The 11737-nt window shown below is 50.7% G+C and overlaps 1 protein-coding gene across 1 annotated transcript; it reads right to left on the reverse strand.

The window, feature by feature from the left end:
- Nucleotides 1-3918: 3918 nt before the first annotated feature.
- Nucleotides 3919-9185, reverse strand: SOX8 (SRY-box transcription factor 8). The gene is made up of 3 exons (XM_062619032.1): nt 8572-9185; nt 7170-7408; nt 3919-6290 (listed from the first exon to the last, which is right to left on the reverse strand). Exons 1-3 carry the CDS (start codon nt 9012-9014, stop codon nt 5554-5556), a joined length of 1419 nt encoding a protein of 472 aa, XP_062475016.1. The 5' UTR covers nt 9015-9185; the 3' UTR covers nt 3919-5553.
- Nucleotides 9186-11737: the final 2552 nt, after the last annotated feature.

Consider the following 11737-nt stretch of genomic DNA (forward strand, 5'->3'; position numbering starts at 1 on the left):
CACATCCACAAACAAATACGGGGAGCGGGAGGCGATGCCAGCGCGGCTGTCGGAGCGGGTGTGTGGGTGCCACTTCCCATCCCTTTCCCTAAAGCAACCCAGCCCTGGAGCGGGCGGCGGAGCAGGGAGGGACACCCTCTTATTTCGGATTAGGAGTGGCTTGGTTTTCATTCCTAATTGGTTTAAGATAAACTGAAAGAAGCTGCCTTTTAAACCTGAATAAGTGTGTCCAACGGGCTTTTTTCCCTTTTTCTTCTCTTTTTTGTGCATGGGCTTCACTAAATCAGGTCAAAACCAACACTCCAGTTAAGCCAGTGACACACTGTGCATGGCTCAGCTCCACGGCCATATGGGAGCAGCTAAATAGGGGTCAGCCACAACGCCGGTGGCTCTTCCGAGCACGGGGAGGGCAGAGCCCCTCTTTCAGCAGCACTCACCCAAGTGCCAAACCATTCCTAAGGCAGAGCCCCCGGGCTGGTGGCAACAACCGCCCCCAATTCCGGTGGGATAATGCATCTTGCACTTGGTTATCAAACAGCAGCGAGGTGTGCAGCACCCCGGGGATGCACCACCAGCAGGCTGCAGCAGAACATGGGTCTAGGCTGTTTTCTGAGCCCTGTTAAAGCTGTTTTCCTCAATGCAGACTGTGTGGTTTCATGGAAAGACATTGCCTGTCGTGTCCCTCCTCATGCGGCAAAAATACACCTATATGCTTTCCACCTAAGGCACAAAACCCAGCCCCAGCCCCACTACTGTCTCTCTGCAACATTAAACCCATACCCTGAGGCCCACTGTGAGCTGGTGGGCTGATTGAAGGGCTGTCATTCCCAAAATACAGTGCTGTCTGTGTGGGAGCAGCCCCTGCATCACATCCCATCCATAGGGATTGCCCTGTGGCAACTGGGGTTACAGGACGGCAGGAGAGCGGAACAGTTTGGAATGAGCACCATTTTCTGTGGTTTGGGTTCTGGGTGCCTATTTTTATCTCCTGCTGACTCATTTGGGAAATGGCTTCCCCTTCCCAAGCTTTTGCCACTTGGTGCCATCCCTAATTCCTGAGTATAACATGCAGAAAGTGAACTTAAAGTGACACCACCCTGACTGAGCTGAGTGGTGGTGGAGGAGATGGGAACAGGGCTGGACTGGGTCTGCCTGGTTCCCATGGTCCCAGGCAGCTCCTTTCACTTTGTTAAGTAGGGTCCTACGTGATGAACCCCAAAAAACCCTTGTGGAGCCCCTGCAGGGTCTCCAAAGAGGATCAAGGCACTGGTGAGGTGTGGGGTATTGTCTCCCTTGGGAGCTGGGGTTCCTCCCTCCGTTCCTTATGGAGCAGTCAGAAGCTGATGTGAAACCCCCTGCTCTTCCTCCCACCCCCCAGAACAGGAGTTTGGAGCCCTTCTGCTGGTGAATTCATGCTTAAGAATCTGCCAGACATCCCCAAGAGGTCAACCCATGGAGAGGGAGCAGGGATATACCCGCAGGGAAGCGCATTAAAGCTGAGCGCTCTCAGAGATGTGCCATTGAAGAATTTCTTTGCCATAAACCTAACACCCACCTGCAAAAAAAAAAGTGTAACAGAAGTTGGTATCACTCCAGGAAAGATGGGAGGGGATAAGGAGGATGGGAAGGGACTTTTTCCACCACACAGAAGGAATGTGGATATGGTCTATAAAATTAACTTCCTCTTTCTTTTTAAACAGCACCTTCTGAGCAATTCAGATAAATACCAAATTCCGTGCACCAAGAATAAGAGGAACTTTTATCCCTTCTGTATTCCTGCAGTTATCTTGAGAACCCTTTTTTGCTGACAGCCAGGGGTCAAAAGCAGCTCTTGGTTTCACCTGATCTCATTGACTTCTGCAGAGACATTCCAGATTCACGCCAGCACAAGAGCCATCGGAGCCGAGCTCGGGACGCACAATGCTGCCATTCACGTCAGGAAGTCGCTCTGCTCATGGAAAATCACTTTCTGTGGACGACATGGACACATAAAATGGCAGAAAAGCATCCTGCATGGAAATGGGTTTCTACCAACAGCATTAACTGCAAACCAAAATGTTCATCACTGAATAGAAACTGTGTCCCTGGGCTGTTTTTCTCCCAAGGAAATGAAATGGGAGACTGGTATCCAGTGTAAACCTGGGCATGGGGAAAGAACTTCTGGTGCTCTAAGAAATTCCCAGTGCAACCTAAAGCCTGAGTCACCGGATTATTCAGGCCAATGAATTTTACCTGCCTGTCAGCCTCTTCAACGTCCATTTGGTAATGTCTTTGTATTTTACCCAACAGCAGTGCTGTGATTATCCACAACTCCGAGGGCAATAAAGGACAGTGGAAAAAAGAAACTCACCATTCAGCATTAGCTATTCAAACGGGAGCTGCAGCAGGGAGAAGCAGAGGGGTCTCTAAGGCTCATGTTATTACTTGTCCTGAGTGAACAATACAGATCTATTCCCTTTCCGCAGACATTACTAAACGCTAACTTGAGTTTGAAAGTTTATGGAAAGCAAAATCAAGCATGGCCAAAGGCGAAGGGAGAAGCTGTGGCTGCCCCATCTCTGGCAGTGCTCAAGGCCAGGTTGGACACAGGGGCTTGGAGCAAGCTGCTCCAGTGGAAGGTGTCCCTGCCCGTGGCAGGGGTTTGGAACTAGGAGAGCTTGGTAGCAAGCCTGCAAGAGGGACTCTGTACTATGTGCCAGACTGCAAGTCCTAATTTCACCATTCTGGATGATTTACAATACCATCACATACAGGTATTTTAACTCTATTTTAGAGATTAATCCAGTGAAGTCACTGTAAATTGGGCTTTATGATCTTGAAGTTCTTTTCCAGCCTCATTGATTCTACAATTAAATACCAAGATAAAAGCACTCACATTCCCATCTCAGCTTTTTCCCTTCTTTCCCTCCCCTAAAGCGTGTGACTCTGGAGAGGAAGCCCTACCTCAGCACGCAGGACAGGCCAAACCAACACACATCTATTTTTGAAGCATGAGTTAGGATTAAGACTCGCAACTTGCATTGTCACTGGAGGGAGGAGAGAGGAGGGAAGAGAATCATTCCACAGCTTTGGCTTATAGCGCAATAAAAGCATTTTTGCCAGCAGTTTTGCAAATGAGCACACAGAAAATGGTGTCCAGTTACAGACTCTCTGGCAAGGCAGCTCTTGGCAGATAGGGCAAACAGCGCATTTGCTTTGGGACTCTGTTGTTCAGACTCCGTTAATGTCCTTGAGCTTCATTAATTGTCATCACATTTATTTTCTCCCCGTGTTAAACCCTTTTCCACAGTGCTGCGCTGCAACCAAGCCCTGCTTTCCCCTCGCCTCCCAGTTAGGGCCCAGCCTGAGAGATCTCGCCCTGGTTTGTCTGACCTGGGGAAACCAAACTGCAGCTTAGTTTATATAAGCCAAGCAAACCCAAAAAAGTCACAAATGTAACTATTTTAATGACTGTATTTTTAAAAGAACCCACTACATGCAAGGTATAATTTTGTTGCTATCATAATTAAGAGGTATTTACAAGGGCTCACCAACCAGAAAGCAGGACTTGCTACTGTAAAATTCCTATGTGCTGTATGGAATAAAAAGCGCTAGGGCTAAAACCATGCACAGCCTGACCTTGCAAACCCTTCCTCATGTGAGCAGCCTCAGTGAAAGCCTATGAAATCCTCAGGATTACGGATGTGGAAATACAGTTTTTGAAGAAGTAAATTAAAAAGAATTAAAATTCCTATAGGAAGACATTATTTAAATACAGGGAAAGGGAGTAAGGAAAAGAAAAAGCCAATCAAAACCAACAAGCCATTGAGAACAGAAAACCTCAGTCGAAACAGTTTATTCCAAGGATCCCGTCTCCTTCTCCCATGTTTCTTTTCAGCCCAGCAAGAGGCTCAAGCAGAAAGAAAACCAACACGTAGCTTGATAAAAAGCAACTTTTAATTTCATCAAATGGATCTGTACAAAAGTTAGCATTGCTTAGTCCGAAGCTAGTGAAGAGAACAGATAAGTAACAGGCAAAGTCTCTCAAACTTTATACAGAAAAATAGATTGCATAAAAAGGAGTTTTCTGTGTTCTCCCCCACCCCCAATGTCCCCGCAAAAGGAAATATGCAAAAAAATAATTTTTTTTTGGAAAACAAGGAAAAAAAAAAGAAAAAGTAGGAAACGTAGAAAAGGTAAAAAGATGATAACCTCTGAAATGTGGGTTTAGATTTACAAAGGTTTTTTTAAAGGCACGAGTTACCATAAAATAGGTGGTTATTATATGCTCAGCATACAATGGAAGAAGTAGAAATATATCAATGAAAATATTAGTCTAAAACTAAGTACCTAAAACTTTTTTTTAGTGGAGAGGGTTTTAGTTTCACAGCTTGATGGGTGATATCTGGTCCCTAGAAGCCAAAAAATTAAAGCAGAAGTTGATCATTTCTCATTAAATTACACCTTCCTATAAAGCAGTCCCGGTTCCCAAAGCGCACAAAGACTCTGCGATGCCCTAAGTCCCAATTTAACACCCAAGAGCAGGTAGCCAGGAAAACTGCCTGCTCCTTGTTGCAATCATTTCAGCCTCCCAATTGAATTAGTAACTGTCCCCCCCCGTCCCCCCCTTGTTATTTTACATTCCCATTTGAATTCCCTGTTGGTGACCAGCTCTGCGATGGGCAGATAGGGTCAGTCCCTCTCTAAGACGACTGCTGCAGCGTCCCAAGCCCAAAAACCAAGGAAAACCTCTAGACTCATAACACCATTTTATTGTGTCATCTCCACTAGGTTTTATGCTCCCACCCCCAAATTCTTTAAAATCTTTTAAAATTCTACTTTTGTTTTGTTTTTTCTTTTGCACAAAATTACTTCATTAATTAAAAGACAAAATAATACAGAACATAAATACATATTTAACAGATTAAAAAAAAAAACCAAACACCAAAAAAGGAAACAAACCCCATTTTAAGCTTCCATAAAACAAAACAAAATGTTAATTACAGCCAAACCTTGCTCAGAAGAACTCTTGACTAAAATCAAACAAACACTTCAGACATGGAATTGGTTGGTCCCACCAGACTCTCTTGTTCCCACGAGATCGTTACATGGAATAGGGGTTCCTCCGCCTTGGTCCCAGTGAGTTCTTGCCCTCAAGGTTGGTCCGTTCCTCACATTGCAATAGACCCTTAAAGTCTCAAACAGCTTTTTCTTCCCCTCCCTTTTCCCCCCCACCCCAACCCCAGCTCCACTTTTTTGCACTTGTTAACTTCCACGACGAGTAAGTCCAGTTCAGTCCTCACAGAGGAGTCAAATGGTTTTGTCCTTCATTTATTCAAAAGGAAAAATCACCAGTCCTTTGCTTTTCATTTCATTTTTTTAATTGTATTAAAGAAAAATAGAGCTCTGTCCTTTTGGAGAGTTTTGAAGCAAGGGGACATCCAGTCGCAACGAGCAGAGTTCCCAGTGGCTCAGGAGGCACTTCGGAAACTTATCACGGCACTCCACGCTCTTAGTCTTCATTCCTTCATTAGTGCACATGTCAGGGAAGCCCTCGGGGGCTCCACACATCCTTTAAGGCCTCGTCAGGGTCGTATAGACCGGCTGGTCCCAGTTAGCAGTGGGGCTGTGAGCCGGCGGGATGGACAAGCCGTTGAGGATGGGTGTCGCATAGGGCCGGCGGGAGGAGTGGAAATAGGGATACTGGTAAATGCTGGAGGGGTAGCCGGGGTAGGGGTTGTAGTAGTTGGAGCTCTGGAGGTCCGTGTAGTCACACTGGGAGCTGGAGAAGGAGGCAGCAGCCGTGGCGGTGGAGGCGGTGGTGGCACAAGCCTGGGCGCTGTAGGAGCCGTAGTCGGAGTGCGCAGGGGAGCCGTGGGACTGGTCACTGTAGTGGCTGGGGCTCAGCTGCTCCGTTTTGATGTGGGGCCTTTGCTGGCCTGAGTCAGCAGACGACGGCGATGCTGAGGCCGGGCTTTTGTGAGTCCAAACCTGGCTGGTCCCGCCGGTGCCCGTGGCCGAGTGGGAATAGGAAGCGCCATAGGAGCCGGCGGCAGCGTTGGGACCATGGTCAGCCGGCATGGCAGCATGGCCATTGAGCGGCAGGTACTGGTCGAACTCATGCACGTCGAAGGTCTCCATGTTGTTGATGACCTCGCTGCTCAGCTCGGAGATGTCCACGTTGCTGAAGTCGATGTTCTGGCGGCCGCTTTCCACGAGGCGGCGGCCCTCGTGCTTCAGCTCCTGCTTGCTGCCGTGGTGGAGGTCGGTTTTGGGAGTGGTGGGGGGGGTGGGTGGTCCGTGGGTCTGACCTGGGTATGAAGGGAGAACAAGGTTTAATGAGAGCAGCCACAGAAGACCCATTCCTTTAAGGACATGGTTTCTATTCCCTCTTATTGCAAGGAAACAGGAGTTAAATCTATGGCCCCGTGTTGGAGGTGACAGGTCCCCCTGCAACCATGGCAGGGACATGTCATCAGTTAGGCTAAACAACCCTCACGGATGTAGGTTCAGAGAGCAGAGAAGCCAGGGAGCACGCCGCATCCATCAGGACCACTCTGGGACATGCAGGACACCCCTGAACTCCACAAACCCCTCCTTGCTTGGGTAGCAGAACCAAGAGATGGGTTTGCAGGGTCCCCTCCAGCTCTCCAAGCGGGCAGCCCAAGGCCAGCCCAGCTCTCCCGGAGGCAGAGGAGTCGTGCTGGGATCCCCAGCCAGGCTGGGTGAGAGCACAGACACGTCTGTAGCTGCAGGACGTTCGCAATCCTCCTGGAATCTGTCAACACGCTCCCTGTGCCAATTTGCAGTGCTGGAGAAAAGCGGGGAGCTCGGGATGGTGGGGGGGGAAGCAGCCTCTTCAGGACCTGCTCCCCCAGGCACCTCTTGTATGGCCAATGCGTTATTAACCCTTCTTAGCTCAGTTAATTCCCCTCACTCCCAGGACAGCTGGGAATGTGGGATCCCTGCAGTTCCAGGATTTCCAACTGCAGTCACCTCTATCAGCATTTACTAAAGAAAACTGCGGCCACATTCTGGTGCAAAACCAGAGCTCTTGGGGCAGCAATCCCTGCTTTTGGATGCTCCCAGTCCCACCAATATTCACACGGAGGGCAGAGCAACCCGTGCCTGCTCCGGGTTCACATCCCAAACCAGGATGCTTGGGATCTGCAGGTTCTTTTGCCCTTTACCTGTGTGATCGCCGTGGTGGTGGGGCTCGGCCATGCCCCCCAGCCCGCTGTCTGCTTTGTAGATCTGGGTGCCCGCGTGGTGGCTGAGCTCAGCGCCAGAGTCGGAGTCGCTCTGTCCAGCTTTCACACTTTTCCTCCTCCGGGGCTGGTATTTATAATCCGGGTGATCCTTTTTGTGCTGGACCCTGAGCCGCTCGGCTTCTTCCACAAAGGGACGTTTCTCATTTTCACTTAGCAAGCTGGTTTGGGAGGGATTTATATAGTTTTTAATACAAATAAAGGGGAAAAATAAAAAATAATCCAAAATTAATATCATTGCCTTAGAAGTTTTTAGCCTGTTTTCGGGCTCACACATCCCCAATTCCCTTGCACTGATTTGAACAATTCCAAAACAAATCTGCCATAGCAAAAAAAAGTTACATTGCCAAAATGTATTTAAAAATACCAACTATTGAGGCATGAAAAACCCCAACCGTTATGGATACAGATAACGGGGCAAAACAAAGTCTCCCTGCCCCATTTGAAATGCCTTTCCCAAATATTATTCCCATGTTTGTCCCACAAATGCCACCCCCTCACCCGACAAACAACGCTGCCCATTTCCAGCTTTGTTTGGTGCTTACAAAGAGCCCACAAAAGCGACAGCAACGGGGTTATTTCTTTCAAAGCTCTCCCCCCCCACCAAAGACCTCTCTTTGCAAACTCTTGGAGAGTCCCAGCCGGCATCGGGAGCATCACTGGCCCAAGCAGGAGAGATGCACATTTGGTACAGATTGATGTGACTGAATGTATCAGGGGATAAAATGTGGTTCGGTGGGAAGCAGAGAGCACCCAGCAGAAAAAGTTTGTCACAGCGCTGAGCATGCAAGCACACAGATGAGAAGGGGAATTAGAAATCTGATTAGAATAACGGCTCAAAATAGGCTTGCTTGAGTTTATAGCTTGGAAGCACCAAGCAAACCAGGCAAGAGGAAAAACTTTTCGAGAAAGCCTTTGTAAAAGAAGAAGTTAAAGTCTCGATGTCCTGGGGACGGGGGAACCCTGGCCAGGCTCAGAAAGGGCCCACGCTGCACATGGCGGCGATGGAGCAAGGAAGATCCATGCATGACAAGGCGCTGGGGCAGAAGCCGAGCCCACCGCGGCCCCTTAAAGAGCGGCTTTTAGGGGCTGGGACCGGCGTGTCCTTCGCAGAGCAGCCGCACGCTGGGAGGGCGGGGGGGGAGTTGAGCTTCAGTTTGAAGCGCATCACGGAGCCCCTCATGGGCAATAAAATATACAGAAAGATAAAGAGATTTAGAAAGGGGGAAGCGGGTGCAAACGCAGAGTCCCGCCGGAGCGGCCCCGCCGAGAGCAGAGTGCGGGCGCGGAGCCCCGTGGAAGGATGCGCGGCCGCGGGACTCACCGCCAGAGCTTGCCCAGGGTCTTGCTGAGCTCGGCATTGTGCAGATGCGGGTACTGGTCAGCCAGCTTCCTGCGGGCGGCCTGCGCCCACACCATGAAGGCGTTCATGGGCCGCTTGACGTGCGGCTTAGCCTTGAGCGATCCGTTGCCGCGGACGGGCATGGGCACCAGGCTCCAGTCGTAGCCCTTCAGCACCTGCGAGACGGCGTCGCGGATGCAGGCGGGGAAGCGCTCGTCCACCTCGGCCGCATCCACCTTACTGCCCATCGGAGCGGCGCCGGGCGGGCGCGGGGCGGGCGCCGGGGCACAGCCCAGCCCCTCGGAGCCAGCGGGGGACAGCGGCGAGTCTGAGTCCGAGTCCACGTGGGACATGGAACTGGTGGTGCCCGCGGGGCTGCACGGAGCCTCCAGCGCTTTGTCGTGCTCCTCGGTCATGTTGAGCATCGGCGGACGGGAAGGGGGGCGAGGGGCAGAGCCGGCCCGCGGGCGCGGGGGGAAGCCGCGCACCGCTCCGCAGGCGCCCGCAAGGCACGCAAAAGCAAAATAGCGATAGAAAAAAACAGTCGGAATAATAAAAACAAGGCGCAAAAGCGGAAAAATCAGCCGATAACGCGGAAAACACCCCAAACAAGTCCTGCTCCGTCCGGCCCCGCAGCCCGCCCGCACCCACCACTGCGCTCCTCCTCCAGTGCGCCCACCGGCCCCGCAACGATGTACTTTAAGGGGAGGACGCACGGCCACGCCCCCGACGCCACTCCCCATTGGCGGAAAGTGTTTCTCATTTACATAAGAGGTGGGGCTGTCGCTGTCCGCTGCTTTGCATTGGTGGAGAGTCGTTTCTCATTTACATGAAGGGCGGGGCTCTGATTTGCCCGCTGCAGCCGCCGGGAGGTGCCGCGGGCCGGGGTCGTGGCCCGAGGACGGCGGCGGCTGCCGGAGCCCCTCGCCGAGGGGCTGAGGCTGAGGTCGGTGCACGGCAGAAGCACCGCTGCGGCTCGGCTCGGTTGTAAGCGGAGCCGGAGCTCCCCACCGGCAGCTGAGCACCGCGACCGCCGTGCGCTCCCTGCATCGCCGAGCGCATCGTTTCTCCCCGCTCAATCCGACGGGAAAAGAAGCGGAACGAGCCGCTCCTCGGCCCGTCTCGCCTCTCTTTCTCTCTTCTGTGCTCTTGGTATCGGGCAGCGGCGATGCTCCCGGCCGGAGGAGGATGCAGCACTTCGGGGGAGCCTTTGTGTCTAGGGGGTGCCGAAGAGGGTCCCGCAAAATCTCCCCGTTAGCTCCGGTGCTGGGTTGTGCTGCTCGGGTTCCCCTAAAATACCTCTGCCGCTCTCAGAGCGAGCCCGGGTTTTGCAGCACTGATTTGCAGCATTTGATTCTAATTAGCCGCGGAATCCAGCCTTCTAATTGCGACTGGGGGGGGGGGGGAAGAGAGAGCAACTCCCCAAATTCCCATTTTATCCGCTGCTTTTCCGCTTCCCCCCCCCCCCCCCCCCCCCCCCCCCCGGAAAAAGAGGGTCAAATACAAGATTTACAGGAGGAAAAGTAGGAACTGTGTGAGTGCTTGAAGCATTCCAGTACTTTAAAAGTAACAGGAACGTGGTGGGTTTGAAGGCGTTTTGTTTAATTACTACCATGCGTAATCACCTTGAAATCAAAAGTACGCTTTGAATTTAAATGTAACACTGTTTAAATGTGCTTTAAGTCCGTTTGCCTTCTACGTAAAAATGAATTTATCCTGCTAAAGTGCAAAGCAGGGTTTTATTTTCTTTAAAAATGCTATTTTCTCATTTGTAGTTTCTTTAGAAATTACTGATTTTACTAATTAAACTGACCTTTCAGAGTCACAAAATGAGTGAACAAAGGGGTTTTAACCAGAATTTTACAATGTGTCTTTCTAAACAAATACTGTTTTTAAGGCTCAGACCTTAAACTATATGTGCTGAACTTACAAGTGAGGAGCAACTGAACTTTTCTTCCAGGGAAAGAAGCCCTTGAGGACAGCAGGAACTGGAGATACTGGTTTGCTTCCCCCTTGCATGGTGCTGCCTTTCAGGGCTCCCCAGCTCTGCCCAGGGCAGGGAATTGCACTTCCCAGCCCACACACTTGAATTCCTCTTTGTCCAGTGCAGGTAGGAGGAGGAGAACAGCTTTCAGTAGTTGCTTCCTCTTACTCTAGAGATGGACATGCAGAGCAGGGTACGTGTCCTGCTGCACGTCTGGTTTTGTAATGGTGCACAAACTATTTCATGTCTCTGAGCACCAGTTCTCAGCCAGGGTGGTGGAGGGAGCAGCACTGCTGTGCCTTGAGATGAGCCCAAGCAAGGGAAGGCTGCAAGAAGCTGGCATGACACAGGGAGAGGAGGGAGCTGGAGCACCTGGGAACTTCAGCAGCTCTGGTTTCCTGAGTTCACACATCCATGAAATCAGATGAGACTGCTGTGACAAGTGGGTTCAAGCGGCATCATTTGTTTTACAGGGTCTTGAGTTCAAATTTTGTAGGACAAAGTACCAGTGATGTTTGCACAGGGATGGGCAAATGACGGAGCTGCAGGGCAAGTCTTGCAGTGATGCCACAAGATGTGTCATTTAGACCTGGCCTGTCCATGGGAGCCTTAAAGAGTGCACCCAAGTGGGGTATGTTTATAGAGGGTTTGGTGGAACAGAGGGAACAGAGCTGGCTGTTCCAGACAGAGAGGGAACAGAGCAGAGTGCCACTAGCCTCTTAATATTGCTTCATTATCTTTAAAGTACACCCCAGTCTCCAACAGATTTCTTGGCTAGCTCACACCAGCATGGCTGAGGATCAGGTAATAAATAAAGGCATGCATGCTTGGCTAAATCACATTGTCACTTGGGAATCATCAGAATCCCCATGAGATGGAGGTATCTTGACCTCCTGTCCTAGTTCCTCTCTGCTATACCAATTCCTTATGCAGGAATAAGTGCGTGTGCACGCTGGCTTCAGAGCAGAAGACAGGGAAGGCATTTTCTAGTGGAAGGTGTCCTGGCCCATGGCAAAGGTTTGGAATTAGGTGAGCTTTACGGGCCCTTCCAACACAAACCATTCCAGGATTCTATTTTCCAAGCAGGAGAGCATGTGGGAACCACTGCACACGATGGGATATGCTCTGCAGCACACATGTACTGTGTCCCTTCCCTGGCTGGAT

Source organism: Pezoporus occidentalis, unplaced genomic scaffold, assembly GCF_034315485.1.
Source record: "Pezoporus occidentalis ecotype Australia unplaced genomic scaffold, CSIRO_AGI_Poc_V1 ctg208, whole genome shotgun sequence".
NCBI lineage: Eukaryota > Metazoa > Chordata > Aves > Psittaciformes > Psittacidae > Pezoporus > Pezoporus occidentalis.

Coding starts and splice junctions, on each gene's coding strand:
- SOX8 (XM_062619032.1), bottom strand. CDS start 9,014: ATGCTCAACATGACCGAGGAGCACGACAAAGCGCTGGAGGCTCCGTGC. Junction 7,409..8,571: donor ACCCTGGGCAAGCTCTGGCG/GTGAGTCCCGCG, acceptor CTCCCAAACCAG/CTTGCTAAGTGAAAATGAGA. Junction 6,291..7,169: donor CCACCACGGCGATCACACAG/GTAAAGGGCAAA, acceptor CTTCATACCCAG/GTCAGACCCACGGACCACCC.